Genomic DNA, 15394 nt, shown 5'->3' on the forward strand with positions numbered 1-15394 from the left:
TAACCCGGGCCTATGGAAGGGCCCAGACTAATCCCCAAGGGGAGGTGCAGCCCACGGATAGATCCTCTCTCTGGGTATGCAAATGGACCCTAAAGCATGGACTCATATCCGTGTGGGGTGTCCAGAGACATCATGAGGTAGTTCCTTCCAGCAGGGTTCGAACTCGCAATCTGGGTGCAGGAAGGAGCCCGTCCTTACCATTGGGCCATGATGTTTTTTATTTTTGTTTCTTTCAAGTTTTCAACCCACTTGTATTAATAACAATAATGATATTGCTAATCTTGAACAAATCGTGGATTGTCTTTTCTTCCAATGATATCATCCTTAGTCAAAAGTCAAAACATCTCAAATTAAATAAGTATAGAGTTGTGAATTTTTTAAAAAGTATAGAGTATATAAAATTAGCATTTGCGAATGTTTTTAAAAGTTTGGCGTTTGTATGGATCACTGTCAGTGTCATGAATCATTCGGTGACTGCAAAATTTTATATGACAAAAAAAAAGAGAGTTGATACTTACCATTCTCGATATTTTGAAATTTTTTTCGTCGTTAATACAAACTCAACATTTTCGAAATCTTGGATTAAAAATAAAAAATATGGACAAAACGGTACTTATTAATTAATTATGTACTAGCGTCTTGACATTATTAATATAGATATAATTATAAGAACAAGAAACGTATATGCACAAACCCTCAAACCAAATTTAAATAGTGTTACAAAACAAGGGATGTACTTGTTATGAAAAATTAATATATAACCATTCTTAACATTTTTTACCTAACCCTTAAACTTTATAAATAAAAATACGTAATATCCCGATAGAAATATTTTAAAATTTTGATTTGATTATTTATGTTATCAAAGTGCATTTATTTTTTCGGTCACGTATATATTTAAAATTTCAACATTAAAAGTGTTTAAGATGGAGTAGTGAAAATATAGACGACCTACCATAAAATTATTTGTGATATCATTTGAATAAGACTAAAACACGGACAAAAATAATATAGTGATTGCATTGTTATTAAACAATTATTTGGATTTGAAAAGAAATAACTCATTGAATGAAGCCTATGAACCGAGTAAACGGACGTGGATAGCCTAAGCGGTTGGACCGTACAAAATTTATGACCAACAAGAAAATGAAATTGATTTTTTTTTTGACGAAAAAATGAAATTGATTTTAGAAAGTAACAAAATGGTTCCCGATTTCAATACTTCAATGTTTTTTTATGCCGACTTTCTTTTCCTCTTTTACTTGCATGATAAGGAAACGAGAGAGGTTGAAGAAACAAAGAAACTTCCTAAGCATTTAGAAATGTATCTTCAAAAAATCTAGTATTTACCAAGTAAAATCATTCAAAATAAGGAAAAAAAGAAGAATCTATTTCCCAATTTGGTTTTCACCGAAAAAAAAATTGTCTTAATAAAATCTTAATGCACCAAATCATATAAGAACTTTATTTGACCATTGTCATTAGTTTTTTCTTTATGGTAATGGATCTTCAAATAATTTAAATTAAATTAAAAAAAAAAAAGAGAAACAAAAACGCGGAAAGGAGAGCCCAAATCGTCTCCGTCTGTCATTGTCGCAGTCTCTCACAGCTAAATAAAAGAGAAAAACAAATCGCAACGCTTCAATATCTCTCTCCCAATCGTTTGAATCAGTCTTCCTCATCACAATCCCCCAAAGATCCACCACACATGCTACTATGAGCCTCCGCCACCGCACCGTCCCCTCTCAACCCGGACGGCCCCCGGCGGCGGGCGCAATCGACGACGAGCCCTACAACATCATCCCCGTCAACAACCTCCTCGCCGACCACCCCTCCCTCCGCTACCCCGAGGTCCGCGCCGCCGCCGCCGCCCTCAAAACCGTCGGAGACCTCCGCCGCCCCACCTACGTCCAATGGCGCCCCCACTACGACCTCCTCGACTGGCTCGCCCTCTTCTTCGGCTTCCAGAAGGACAACGTCCGCAACCAGCGCGAGCACCTCGTCCTCCACCTCGCCAACGCCCAGATGCGCCTCACGCCGCCGCCGGATAACATCGATTCCCTCGATCCCGCCGTCGTCCGCCGTTTCCGCCGCAAGCTCCTCGGTAACTACTCGAGCTGGTGCTCGTACCTCGGGAGGAAGTCGAACATCTGGATCTCGGATCGGAACCCCGATTCGAGGCGGGAGCTTCTCTACGTCGGCCTCTACCTCCTCGTGTGGGGAGAGGCGGCGAATCTTAGGTTTATGCCTGAGTGTATCTGTTACATCTTCCACAATATGGCCTCGGAGCTTAACAAGATCCTCGAGGATTGCCTCGACGAGAGCACGGGGCAGCCGTACTCTCCTAGAATCACGGGGGAGAATAGTTTCCTAAACGGCGTCGTTAAACCTATTTACGAGACGATCAAAGCTGAGATTAACGAGAGCAAGAACGGGACGGAGCCGCATTGTAAGTGGAGGAACTATGATGATATTAACGAGTACTTTTGGACGGATAGGTGTTTCAGTAAATTGAAATGGCCGATTGATTTGGGGAGCAGTTTCTTCAAGAGTAGTCGAGGGAGAGGCGTTGGGAAGACAGGTTTTGTGGAGAGGAGGACGTTCTTTTACCTCTACAGGAGCTTTGATAGGCTTTGGGTGATGCTTGCTTTGTTTCTCCAAGCTGCTATTATAGTCGCTTGGGAGGAGAAGCCGGGTGGAGGGTCGGTGAGGAGTCAGCTCTGGAATGCGTTGAAGTCGAGGGATGTTCGGGTGAGGCTTTTGACTGTGTTCTTGACGTGGAGTGGGATGAGATTACTGCAGGCTGTGCTGGACGCTGCCTCGCAACGGCCGCTTATTTCTAGAGAGACCAAGCGGCTGTTTTTCAGAATGTTGATGAAGGTTGTAGCTGCTACGGTTTGGATAATTGCTTTTATTGTTCTCTACACGAACATCTGGAAGCAGAGGAAGCAAGACAGGCAGTGGTCCAGAGCCGCGAATGACAAGATCTATCAGTTCCTTTACGCTGTGGTGGCTTTCTTGGTCCCTGAGATCCTGGCTTTGGCTCTGTTTATAGTCCCGTGGATAAGGAACTTTCTGGAAGAGACCAATTGGAAGATATTCTTTGCTTTGACTTGGTGGTTCCAGGGTAAAAGCTTTGTGGGTCGAGGTTTGAGAGAGGGGTTGGTGGACAACATCAAGTACTCGACTTTCTGGATCTTTGTCCTAGCAACGAAGTTCACGTTCAGCTACTTCCTGCAGGTTAAGCCAATGATTAAACCCTCGAAGCTGCTATGGAATTTGAAGGAGGTGGATTATGAGTGGCATCAGTTCTTTGGCAAGAGCAATAGGTTTTCTGTCTTGTTATTGTGGCTGCCAGTGGTGTTGATATACCTGATGGATATCCAAATTTGGTACGCGATCTATTCTTCGATTGTTGGTGCTGTTGTTGGGCTGTTTGATCATCTGGGGGAGATCAGGGACATGGGACAGCTTAGGCTGAGGTTTCAGTTCTTTGCTAGCGCTATTCAGTTCAACCTAATGCCTGAGGAACAACTCCTGAATGCTAGAGGATTTGGTAACAAGCTTAAGGACGCCATTCATAGGTAAGTCTATTGAAGCATGTTACTGATATTTCTATATAATTTATTATACAGAGTTTGTCTTTACAGTACAAGCTATAGGATTTTAGTTTTGTTAAAGAAGATTTCTCCGCAATGAACTCGACTTTTCACATTGTAATAACATTGCGTTTGTGTACTTTATGCAGATTGAAGCTGAGGTATGGATTGGGGCGGCCGTTTAAGAAACTCGAGTCCAATCAGGTTGAGGCTAACAAGTTTGCGCTGATCTGGAATGAGATAATCTTAGCTTTCAGAGAGGAGGATATAGTCTCTGATCGAGAAGTAGAGCTGCTGGAGCTGCCAAAGAATTCCTGGAACGTGACAGTTATCCGCTGGCCGTGTTTCCTGTTGTGCAACGAGCTTTTGCTTGCACTGAGCCAGGCGAAAGAGCTGGTTGACGCACCTGATAAATGGCTGTGGCACAAGATATGCAAGAATGAGTACAGGCGGTGTGCTGTGGTTGAGGCATATGAAAGCATCAAACATCTGTTGCTCTCAATCATCAAAATTGACACTGAAGAACATAAAATTGTTACAATTTTCTTTCAGATGATTGAGGTGTCTATTCAGGGTGAGCAGTTCACCAAGACCTTCAAAGTGGATCTTTTGCCAAAGATTTATGAGACACTACAGAAGTTGGTTGGGCTGTTGAATGATGAGAAAGTGGATGTTGGGCGAGTGGTGAATGGCCTGCAGTCTATTTATGAGATTGCAACACGACAGTTCTTCATAGAAAAGAAGACGACTGAACAGCTATCTACTGAGGGGTTAACTCCTCATGATCCAGCCTCAAAGTTACTGTTTCAGAATGCTGTTAGGCTTCCCGATGCAAGCAATGAAGACTTCTTCCGGCAGGTTAGGCGGTTACACACAATGCTCACTTCTAGGGACTCTATGCACAGCGTCCCTGTGAATCTAGAGGCGAGACGGCGGATTGCCTTCTTCAGCAATTCGCTCTTCATGAACTTGCCTCATGCACCTCAGGTGGAGAAAATGTTGGCGTTCAGTGTTATGACTCCATACTACAGCGAGGAAGTTGTATACAGTAAAGAACAGCTCCGAAATGAGACTGAGGATGGGATTTCAACCTTGTATTACCTGCAGACGATTTATGCCGACGAATGGAAAAATTTTAAGGAACGGATGCGTAGGGAAGGTATAAAGACAGATGTTGAGTTGTGGACAACCAAGCTGAGAGAGCTCAGGCTTTGGGCTTCCTACAGAGGTCAGACTTTGGCACGTACAGTTCGAGGAATGATGTACTATTACAGGGCTCTTAAGATGCTTGCTTTTCTCGACTCTGCGTCTGAAATGGACATTCGGGAGGATGCTCAGGAGCTTGGTTCAATGAGGAGTTCGCAGGGAAATCGATTGGATGGTGTTGACGATGTAAATGACCGATCTTCTCTAAGCAGAGCAACTAGCTCTGTGAGCATGCTGTATAAAGGCCATGAGCATGGGACTGCATTGATGAAATTCACATATGTCGTGGCGTGCCAAATCTATGGGTCTCAAAAAGCGAAGAAAGAGCCTCAGGCAGAGGAAATTCTGTATCTTATGAAGCAAAACGAAGCCCTTCGTATTGCATATGTGGATGAGGTACATGCGGGCAGGGGAGAGACTGAGTATTACTCCGTTCTGGTGAAATACGATCACACGTTGGAGAGGGAAGTGGAGATATTCCGTGTGAAGCTACCTGGTCCGGTGAAGCTGGGTGAGGGAAAGCCAGAGAACCAGAATCATGCAATGATCTTTACCCGTGGTGATGCTGTTCAGACCATAGATATGAACCAGGATAATTATTTTGAGGAGGCTCTCAAGATGAGAAATTTGCTCCAGGAGTTTAGGCATTATCATGGGATCAGAAAACCAACTATTCTTGGTGTCAGAGAGCACATCTTCACGGGTTCTGTCTCGTCTCTGGCTTGGTTCATGTCTGCTCAGGAGACAAGTTTCGTCACTCTTGGTCAGCGTGTTCTAGCCAACCCGCTGAAGGTCAGAATGCATTATGGTCACCCTGATGTATTTGACAGATTCTGGTTCTTGAGTCGAGGTGGCATCAGCAAAGCTTCTAGAGTTATAAATATCAGTGAGGACATCTTCGCCGGGTTTAATTGCACATTGCGGGGCGGTAACGTCACCCACCACGAGTATATTCAGGTAGGGAAATGTTCATCATTTGGATATTCTAACTAATTTATACATCGACAACAATACTATAATTCCCCTTTTTTGTTATAACCTTTTTGTGTGTGCATATGTATTCAGGTTGGGAAGGGTCGAGATGTTGGATTGAATCAAATATCAATGTTTGAGGCTAAGGTAGCCAGTGGGAATGGAGAGCAGGTTCTTAGCCGAGATGTGTACAGGTTGGGTCATAGGCTCGATTTCTTCAGAATGTTATCATTTTTCTACACAACGGTGGGGTTTTTCTTCAACACGATGATGGTCATTCTCACTGTCTACGCTTTCCTCTGGGGCCGGGTTTATCTTGCTCTGAGCGGTGTTGAGAAGTCCGCTCTAGCAGACAGCACAGACACCAACGCAGCGCTTGCTGTGATATTGAACCAGCAGTTCATCATTCAGCTTGGTCTCTTCACAGCTCTGCCAATGATTGTGGAATGGTCTCTCGAGGAGGGTTTCCTTCTCGCGATATGGAACTTCATTCGGATGCAGATTCAGCTTTCTTCTGTCTTCTACACATTCTCAATGGGGACCAGAGCTCACTATTTTGGCCGAACCATTCTCCACGGTGGAGCAAAGTACAGAGCCACTGGACGTGGATTTGTTGTCGAGCACAAGAGTTTCACTGAAAACTACCGTCTATACGCACGCAGTCACTTTGTGAAGGCCATCGAGCTTGGGCTGATCCTCATAGTCTACGCTACGCACAGTCCCATCGCCAAAGACTCATTGATCTATATAGCCATGACTCTCACCAGCTGGTTCCTCGTGATTTCATGGATACTAGCCCCTTTTGTGTTCAACCCGTCAGGTTTCGACTGGCTTAAGACGGTCTACGACTTCGAAGGCTTCATGAACTGGATCTGGTATCAAGGCAGAATCTCAACGAAGTCCGAACAGAGCTGGGAGATATGGTGGTATGAGGAACAGGACCACCTGAGAACCACCGGTATACCAGGAAGAATCATGGAGATAATCTTGGACCTTCGGTTTTTCTTCTTCCAGTACGGGATTGTATACCAGCTCAAAATCGCAAACGGATCAACCAGCGTTCTCGTCTACTTACTCTCATGGATATACATCTTCGCAGTGTTTGTGTTCTTCCTGGTAATCCAATACGCCCGTGACAAGTACTCAGCGAGAAACCACATACGGTACAGGCTCGTTCAGTTCCTCCTGATCGTGTTTGGTACACTGGTGATTGTTGCTCTCCTGGAGTTCACGCATTTCAGCTTCGTGGATATCTTCACGAGTCTTCTTGCGTTCGTCCCAACCGGCTGGGGAATCTTGCTGATCGCACAGGCTTTGAGGCCTGCGCTGCAGAAGATCGGGCTTATCTGGAACGCGGTTATCTCCCTTGCTCGGTTATATGACATACTGTTCGGGATAGTCATCATGGTCCCCGTAGCGTTCATGTCGTGGATGCCTGGGTTTCAGTCGATGCAAACGAGGATCTTATTCAATGAAGCTTTTAGCAGAGGGCTTCGTATCATGCAGATTGTCACTGGGAAGAAATCTAAAGGCGATGTCGAAGTTGAAAAAAGAAGGTAAAGCTTTTATAACTCGTGTTCTGTTTATGTTTGTTTGGAATCTTAAATTATAACAACACCAATGCAAAGCTTTTATAACTTGTGTAGGTCTTAAGGTATATGGTAACTTAAAAGTCGTTGGTTTTGCGGCGATGTGATCAGTTGGAGGTTAGTTTTCTCAAGACATGGAAGTTTTATAAGTTATTGCTTCTTGTGTGAAGAAGAAGTCATATACATCCATGTTTTGTTTTGTCTTCTTCTTAAAGCAGGTTTTTGGAGAGCTTTGGTTGAGGAATCTGGAAGTTAGATAATCTTTTAGTGGGGGAGACGCATATATATATACGTTTGTCAGTACTTTGTTAGAGTGTGTGGAAGTGGGGACGACTCTGATTCTGATTCCTTATGTGGTTATTGTCTGAAACGTTACAGCATTTTGTGAAGTAGGCTTTTGTGCAAGATTTGATCTCTTTCTCTCATTGTAGAGCTTTAGAGCATTTTTTAGTATATGTTTAATCTTTTGATTTTCTAATGTCATTTGCATTCATATTTCACATCTTCTTCGTTGGTCTTAAACCAGTTTTCAGATGCTTATCCATTGTCCACTTTTCTATGTATCTGTTTCTTCTGTTTGTTTTCAGTATTGTCTTTTATTCTTTAATCAGTTTTATTTGGACCACAACACCACTCTCTCGGTTTTGACCATTCTACTTCGCTGGAAAAAAAAAACACAAAAATACAAATTGAGAAAGCTTTAGAGCATTTAAAAGCTACGTGTGAAGGAGACATCGTGTTTGTCGGCAAGATCTATATCATTTGTGACTGATCTAACGGGAAAAATTCGAAAATTTTAATTCATTTAAATAATCCAGCTACTTCTGGGCCATCACAATCATCTTCATCGTCTTCTGATCTCTTTAGCACTAAATTAAATTCGTAGTCAATAATATAACTCAAGAGAAAAGACATATTATTACTAAGTCCGTGGTCTTTGCTTCCATTTCAATCCAGTTTGTGTTTGGTTTCGCCTGTCGGAGAGAGAAACGAAAGGAACAAAAAAAAAATGGAAGATCCTTTGATTGGTAGAGAGAGTCGTGGTGGTGGTGGCACGGATCGGATCGTTCGTAGATCAGAAGCCATCACACATGGTACCACGTTTCAGAAAGCTGCTGCTCTCGTTGATCTGGTTCTCCATCTATCTCTTAACTCCCTAATTATATTCGTCTTCTTCTTCTAATCTTTATCAGAATTCTGACATGATGCATAACTCCATGAGGGAGAGATTCTGTGTGTGTGTTGGTTTATGTCTGAAAAGTCAAATCGTTTATTATGAATAATTTAATTACCTTCTCTATTCATCAGAAAATGATTTTTTTTGTTTCCACCTCAAATTTTCTCCATATAATCATTACCAGACTACAATTGTTCGGTCGAAATTGTGAACTGGAATTTTTATTTCTTTGTCATTTTAGGAACCTTTTGGTTCTGTTGATTGAATCTGGTACGTGTGTATGTATGTAGGCTGAAGATGGTATTGGTCTACCAGAGCAAATACTTGACCAGTCCAGCTTCGGAGAGTCTGCAAAGTACTACTTCTTCTACACACGATTAGATCTCATCTGGTCACTCAACTACTTCGCTCTCATTTTGATTAACTTCTTTGAGGTGCACTTATCACTCGCCCTGATTATCAAAAAAAAAAAAAAAAAAAAAAAAAACACAATTAAGAAAATTAAAAAGTGTAACAGTCTTTCTTGCCTGTCTTTTATAGCAACCCTTGTGGTGTGAAAATAAGCCTACGCCGTCTTGCAAAGACAGAGATTACTATTACCTAGGGGAGTTACCTTACTTGACCAATGCAGAATCCATTATCTTTGAGGCAAGTACTTGTTTCCCTTTCATTTTCGCTGTAGATGCATACATTTTTAGTGAAAATGAGCACACGAGATACATATGAATCAACTTGAAAGTTCAAGAATTGAGATGTATTATATACTTTTGTGAAGACTAGTTGATAGATACTCGTTTAAGTAGCTGTTATTATTATTATCATACTCTCGTCTTATCTTCCATTGTTGTGATTGGTTGAAATTCTTATATTTTGCACTTCTCCCATATAGGTAGTTACACTGGTTATACTACTTGTACATACTTTCTTCCCAATCTCCTATGAAGGGTCCAGGATCTTTTGGACAAGTCGCCTTAACCTAGTGAAGGTAAGCCTCCTCACTGTCTCTTGCTTCTTCTATTTGTTCAAAATTTGGTCCAATCCAAGCTATTGATTTCCTCTTTTTAAGACAATAACTGTCTTCTTCTTCTTCTTGATTCCAGGTTGCTTGCGTTGTAGTTTTGATAGTTGATGTGCTGGTTGACATTCTGTACTTGTCTCCAGTGGCTTTCGATTTTCTCCCTTTTAGAATCGCCCCTTATGTGAGAGTCATCATATTCATCCTCAGCATAAGGTACTAAATAGATTTACGCTTCTCTACTATCAACTCTTCTCTACTATAATGTTTATTTAAATATTTTTACAGGGAACTTCGAGACAGCCTCGTCCTTTTGTCTGGAATGCTTGGCACATATTTGAATATCTTGGTCAGTGGTCTTCCCAATCAAAGTAATGAACTCGTATTGATTGTCATTCAATGCTTGACTTCTTTGAATATCTCCGCAGGCTCTATGGATGTTGTTCCTTCTCTTTGCCAGTTGGATTGCCTTTGTTATGTTTGAGGACACACAGCAAGGACTCACGGTCTTCACTTCTTACGGTGCTACTCTTTACCAGATGTTTATTTTGTTCACGACATCCAACAATCCTGATGTCTGGATTCGTGCTTACAAGTAAGTATATGGCGAACAAGTCCATTTTACTTGTATTGAGTTGCATCGGCGACTGATTTGTTCTGCTTTTGTATAGGTCTTCTCGCTGGTCTTCGTTGTTCTTCGTGCTCTACGTGCTGATTGGCGTCTACTTCGTCACGAACTTGATTCTTGCCGTTGTTTACGACAGTTTCAAAGAACAGGTTTGTATTGTTCTCATCTCAAAAATTAAAAACGAATTTACTGGTTTGTATCTTATATGTTTTTTTTTTCTAATAGCTCGCAAAGCAAGTATCTGGAATGGATCAAATGAAGAGAAGAATGCTGGAGAAAGCGTTTGCTCTTATAGACAAAGACGTAAGTTCATCCATGCACAATGATTTAATCTCTCCTACATACATATAGGGATGCTCCTTACCTCATAGCTGAGCATATGTGTTCTATATTTAACAGAAAACTGGGCAGATTGATAAGGAGCAATGCATTAAGCTCTTTGAACAGCTGACTAATTACAGGTATTTTTCTATGATCTTTTGTCATTTATATGCTTTTTCATAGTCTCTTTCTTTTCATTTTTTTTTTCAACTTTTGAGATATTATATGCATTCCTTTGTGCTAATATTCAGGACGTTGCCAAAGATATCAAAAGAAGAATTCGGATTGATATTTGATGAGCTTGATGATACTCGTGACTTTAAGGTACATATATATAATCTTAAATATTACTAGTCACATTAAAATTTTCATTCATAACATTTTCCTTTTTGTTTCCTGCTGAGCAGATCAACAAGGATGAGTTTGCTGACCTCTGCCAAGCCATTGCTCTAAGATTCCAAAAGGAGGAAGTTGTAAGTCTACCTATACATTATTACTTAGCACCTCCACCATATGCTTAACACTAACCATCCTCTCTTTGTTTTAACTGCAGCCATCTCTCTTTGAAAACTTCCCGCAAATCTACCATTCTGCCTTATCACAACAACTGAGAGCCTTTGTTCGAAGCCCAAGATTCGGATACGCTATTTCTTTCATCCTCGTTCTCAACTTCATTGCTGTCGTTGTTGAAACCACGGTATGTCTTGTTCCCATAACGTGCATCTCCTTGACATGTAGTTTCTAAGTTTTTTCACAAGCCATAATATGTTTTTTTTGTATGCAGCTTGATATTGAAGAAAGCTCAGCTCAGAAGCCCTGGCAGGTTGCAGAGTTTGTCTTTGGTAAGAACTTGAATATTACCTTCTCTCCAGCTCTCCACTTGTTATCAATCCTTTTTCATTAATTAATTATTTTTATTTTCTTTTGATGTTTTTCATACAGGTTGGATATATGTGTTGGAGATGGCTCTGAAGATCTATTCATATGGATTCGAGAATTACTGGAGGGATGGTCAAAACCGGTTTGATTTTATAGTCACATGGGTCATAGGTAAAACCTTTTGAAGCAGCATTTTATTTTATTTACTGTCAATTGAGAGTGATTGATTACTATAATTGATAATCTTTGCATTTGCAGTTATTGGTGAAACAGCTACCTTCATAACTCCAGACGAGAACACTTTCTTCTCAAACGGAGAATGGTGAGGAATAAATAACTATGACATGATTGTTACAATGGTTTTCAAAATCCTGACACTGGTTTCTCTGCTTGTCACTGATAGGATCCGATACCTTCTCCTTGCAAGAATGTTGAGACTGATAAGGCTTCTTATGCACGTCCAGAGATACCGAGCGTTTATTGCGACATTCATCACTCTTATTCCGAGTTTGATGCCTTATTTGGGTACCATCTTCTGCGTGCTGTGTATCTACTGCTCTATTGGTGTACAGGTAGGCTACCACTGAACAGCCCCTTTCATGTGTGTTTCCCTGTCTTTGAGAAATAAAACTTTATTCGTTTCGTTTTGTTGATAGGTCTTTGGTGGGCTTGTGAATGCTGGGAACAAACAACTCTTCAAAACTGAGATGGCTGAGGAAGAGTATCCTTTTTTTTATGCACTCTTTACTTGGTACATCTGTTTTTGTGTATATGATTGGTTTCTTGACTAGAGAAACTCAGCTATCTACTGTTCAACTTCAATGACTATCCCAATGGAATGGTCACACTCTTCAATCTGCTAGTGATGGGTAACTGGCAAGTCTGGATGGAGGTAAATTTTCAATCTCTTAGTCCCAATTCTTTTAGACTCGTAATAGTTTTGCCAACAAGAAGCATTGATAGTTCTTATGGTGCTTATTCTTTAAGCTACTCTTTAATGGTGTTTTCTTTAGAGCTATAAAGATTTGACCGGGACGTGGTGGAGCATTACGTATTTCGTCAGTTTCTACATTATCACTGTTTTGCTTCTGTTGAATTTGGTGAGATTCACTGACACACCAAACTGGTCGTGATTGTTGTAAGAGAAACCAACTAGTCTTTGACTAATTATGCATGATTCTACGTTTCAGATTGTTGCCTTTGTCTTGGAGGCCTTCTTTACTGAGCTGGATCTTGAGGAAGAGGAGAAATGTGAAGGACAGGTTAGTTAATTTTCTTCTTCGGTTTGTCCTAGAGTTATATGGATAAAGGTGTAGACCTTTGATTCTTGTGATCTCCTTGTTGTTGCAGGATTCTCAAGAAAGAAGAAACAGGCGTCGATCTGCAGGGTAAGCAGAGAGATACCAAATCTTGTTTTTGTTTTATTAATTTAACAGCAGAGACTTAGAAAAATCTGACGTTTTTTTTGCATGTTTGTTGTTGTGAAATGGTTTAAAAGGTCGAAGTCTAGGAGTCAAAGAGTTGACACACTTCTTCATCACATGTTGGGTGATGAACTCAGCAAACCAGAGTGTTCTACTACTGCTACTGATACATAAAAAGCCCGTTAAAAAGGTTTTTTTGTTCTCTTTTAATATTTTGTTTTTGGAAGCGTTCTTGATTCTATGTAGAGAGAGTCAAAGAGAATCTTCTGCCTGTCTCTGAGCAAGGTTTAAGAACCATGATATTCTGATAAAACTCTAGAACACCCTTTTCTGTTTGAGATTCGGACAAAAACCCTAGAACACTTTCTTGCAGTTGTTTAATGTGGACGCAAACTTTATATTATATCTGTATATATATGGTTGTGGTGGCAGCCTGGCAGGGACTCCTGTCAGAGTTAAAATTTCCATTGTTTATTTATTTTACGTTCTCCGTATAGACATCACACCTTTTTTTTAAGATCTTAATCCACTTTTTAATAGTATAGATGTTCATTTAGCTAAACGTAATAAGAGAACTACATAAATTAAATATTAATAAAATAGGCAGATTATATTTAAACGATTTATGAGTTAATTTTTCAAGTATTTATAATAATACATAATTTAACGATATATTATATTTGTTAGGATAATTGCAGACTTTTTCTTAGCAAGAAGACATGAAGTAAATAGTAATAACAGTGTTTTAGTGATTTAAACTCTCAACTATTTTTAGATCGGATAGAAATTTTTCAACTAAAATTCTCCATGGCCTCCCTCTCCAACTCGGTTGAGCACCCTTCCCTTGCCGTCATGGCTGAGCAGGGTTTGAGAACTACTGAAGATGCTTCCATCTAGCCTCCTCAAGTTGCTCGAACCTCTGTCTGTCCATGAGGCGACTGCGCAAGCTTTGATAACCATGATCTTCAGACAAAACCCTATAACTCTTTCTCTATCGTATACTTATAAAGCATTTTACTCAAACAGAATTCTTTTCAATTCTAAGATTTATAAGTTTGCATACAATAATATGTTCTTAAAACTTGTATAGTTACAGTATAGAAATAATATTTTATTTAAGAAAATTTAAATTTTCATGTTATGTTTCAAAAAATATACTTTAGCATCTTTCATTTTAGTATAATGTGGAGATTTATAAGTAAAGCAAAAAAAAATATTTAAATTATAAATAAAAATTTATGTAATGGTTCTCTATATAATTAAATATATGTTTCCAGAAATAATTAAATATAAGTTGTTAGAAAATATTTTCTTACAATATAAATTATTAAAAAACATATTTTCGATATTATTTAATATATTATAAAATTAAAGCACACTGGTACTTTAGCTAATTATTATAAGAAGGAGATATACTTAGGCTCCGAATGGGAACAGCGGATTGAGCGATGCGGGACAAGCGGATTGGATAGTGCGGTACGGTTTAACTGCGGTTTTGTAAACTGCGGATTATTAGCGGTTAAACAAAAAAAAAACGGTACAAAATAAAATGTAAATGGTAACAAAAAGCAAGTGCGGTACATAACCAAAAGTGGAATGGTAAAAGTAGAATAAGCGGTGCGGATAAAACTTAAATTTAAATATATTTTAATAAAATAAAAGATATAATTATTATTAATAAATATATAAAATTTAAATTCTTCTTATTACACCACATAGACAAATATACAATCAAGAATTTAAATTTTCCCACAACATATTTGCAATATTATCCCTTATTCGAGCCATATATTCTCCATCTATTGTATTTGTAGCATTTAATGCTTCCGTGTCGTCTAAATCGTTCTCCGAGTTGAAGCATGACGCCGATTGAAGAGTTCTTCTTTATTTTTTGGAGGGGGACCATAGTTAAATTGTGACATATGATACCTCACAACTCTATTACGTGATGACCTATAGGGAGCTAGAAACCCTTGTTTATTGGGATAGCCGGAATCGACAAGATAATACTTGTCAAGTGGAGGCATAGGAAACTCAGAATCACTTTCTTTTGCCATGGTTAGAACAGCTGTGTCGTGACATGATCCTGGAGCTCCATTCCAAATATAAGTGAATAACATATTGAAGTCACATATTGCCATGATGTTCAATGATGCATTATCATGTCGATTCCAATACATTCCTTGTAACTCAGGAGTGACTTTGACACAAACATGCGTTCCATCCATCGCTCCAACACAACCGCTAAAATACGGATAATTTACTCGGTCTACTAGAAGTCTTTCAGGAATTCGCTGTAGTTCTTGTGTTGTTGGAGTTCTAATATAATCACATGCAAGAAGTTCAGTTGCTGTCAAAACTTCACTAAATTTTCTCATCACAGTCTCCTGATTTCGTCCAAACCTCAAACTGACATCTCTCTGAACTTCATTGTGTCCACATATCACTAGAAATATAACCACACTTTCTTCAATGCTTATATTGGATGTCGGTTGTAGACTGTAATTTGTTTGTAGAATGTTACACAGTGCTGTGAAACATGGAAGTGACATTCTTAGTAACTGAAGACAAGCTGCATCATCTT

General features: G+C 39.6%; 2 protein-coding genes across 2 annotated transcripts; both read left to right on the forward strand.

Moving 5' to 3' along the window:
• The first annotated feature begins 1575 nt into the window (after positions 1-1575).
• LOC106317766 (callose synthase 12) lies at positions 1576-7872 on the forward strand. The gene is made up of 5 exons (XM_013755540.1): positions 1576-3584; positions 3749-5762; positions 5871-7333; positions 7424-7483; positions 7585-7872. The coding sequence occupies exons 1-4, from the start codon at positions 1717-1719 to the stop codon at positions 7428-7430; spliced, it is 5352 nt and encodes a 1783-aa protein (XP_013610994.1). The 5' UTR covers positions 1576-1716; the 3' UTR covers positions 7431-7483; positions 7585-7872.
• A 202-nt stretch (positions 7873-8074) lies between these two features.
• Positions 8075-13150, forward strand: LOC106318082 (two pore calcium channel protein 1). Its single transcript, XM_013755934.1, has 23 exons — positions 8075-8498; positions 8834-8977; positions 9084-9191; positions 9433-9528; positions 9644-9774; positions 9847-9907; positions 9987-10153; positions 10230-10335; positions 10412-10489; positions 10586-10647; positions 10759-10831; positions 10915-10980; positions 11061-11204; positions 11292-11349; positions 11450-11557; positions 11645-11708; positions 11790-11958; positions 12043-12107; positions 12188-12278; positions 12400-12486; positions 12577-12648; positions 12737-12774; positions 12885-13150. Exons 1-23 carry the CDS (start codon positions 8376-8378, stop codon positions 12982-12984), a joined length of 2211 nt encoding a protein of 736 aa, XP_013611388.1. The 5' UTR covers positions 8075-8375; the 3' UTR covers positions 12985-13150.
• The last annotated feature ends 2244 nt before the right edge of the window (positions 13151-15394 follow it).

This window comes from Brassica oleracea, chromosome C9 (assembly GCF_000695525.1).
Source record: "Brassica oleracea var. oleracea cultivar TO1000 chromosome C9, BOL, whole genome shotgun sequence".
Classification (NCBI taxonomy): domain Eukaryota; kingdom Viridiplantae; phylum Streptophyta; class Magnoliopsida; order Brassicales; family Brassicaceae; genus Brassica; species Brassica oleracea.

Excerpts from the sequence above, each read along its gene's own strand:
- LOC106317766 (XM_013755540.1), top strand. The coding sequence starts at position 1,717 with ATGAGCCTCCGCCACCGCACCGTCCCCTCTCAACCCGGACGGCCCCCG. Across the intron at positions 3,585-3,748 it reads CTTAAGGACGCCATTCATAG|ATTGAAGCTGAGGTATGGAT; the intron begins GTAAGTCTATTG and ends TACTTTATGCAG. Across the intron at positions 5,763-5,870 it reads CCCACCACGAGTATATTCAG|GTTGGGAAGGGTCGAGATGT; the intron begins GTAGGGAAATGT and ends ATATGTATTCAG.
- LOC106318082 (XM_013755934.1), top strand. The coding sequence starts at position 8,376 with ATGGAAGATCCTTTGATTGGTAGAGAGAGTCGTGGTGGTGGTGGCACG. Across the intron at positions 10,648-10,758 it reads GAACAGCTGACTAATTACAG|GACGTTGCCAAAGATATCAA; the intron begins GTATTTTTCTAT and ends GCTAATATTCAG. Across the intron at positions 10,832-10,914 it reads ATGATACTCGTGACTTTAAG|ATCAACAAGGATGAGTTTGC; the intron begins GTACATATATAT and ends CCTGCTGAGCAG.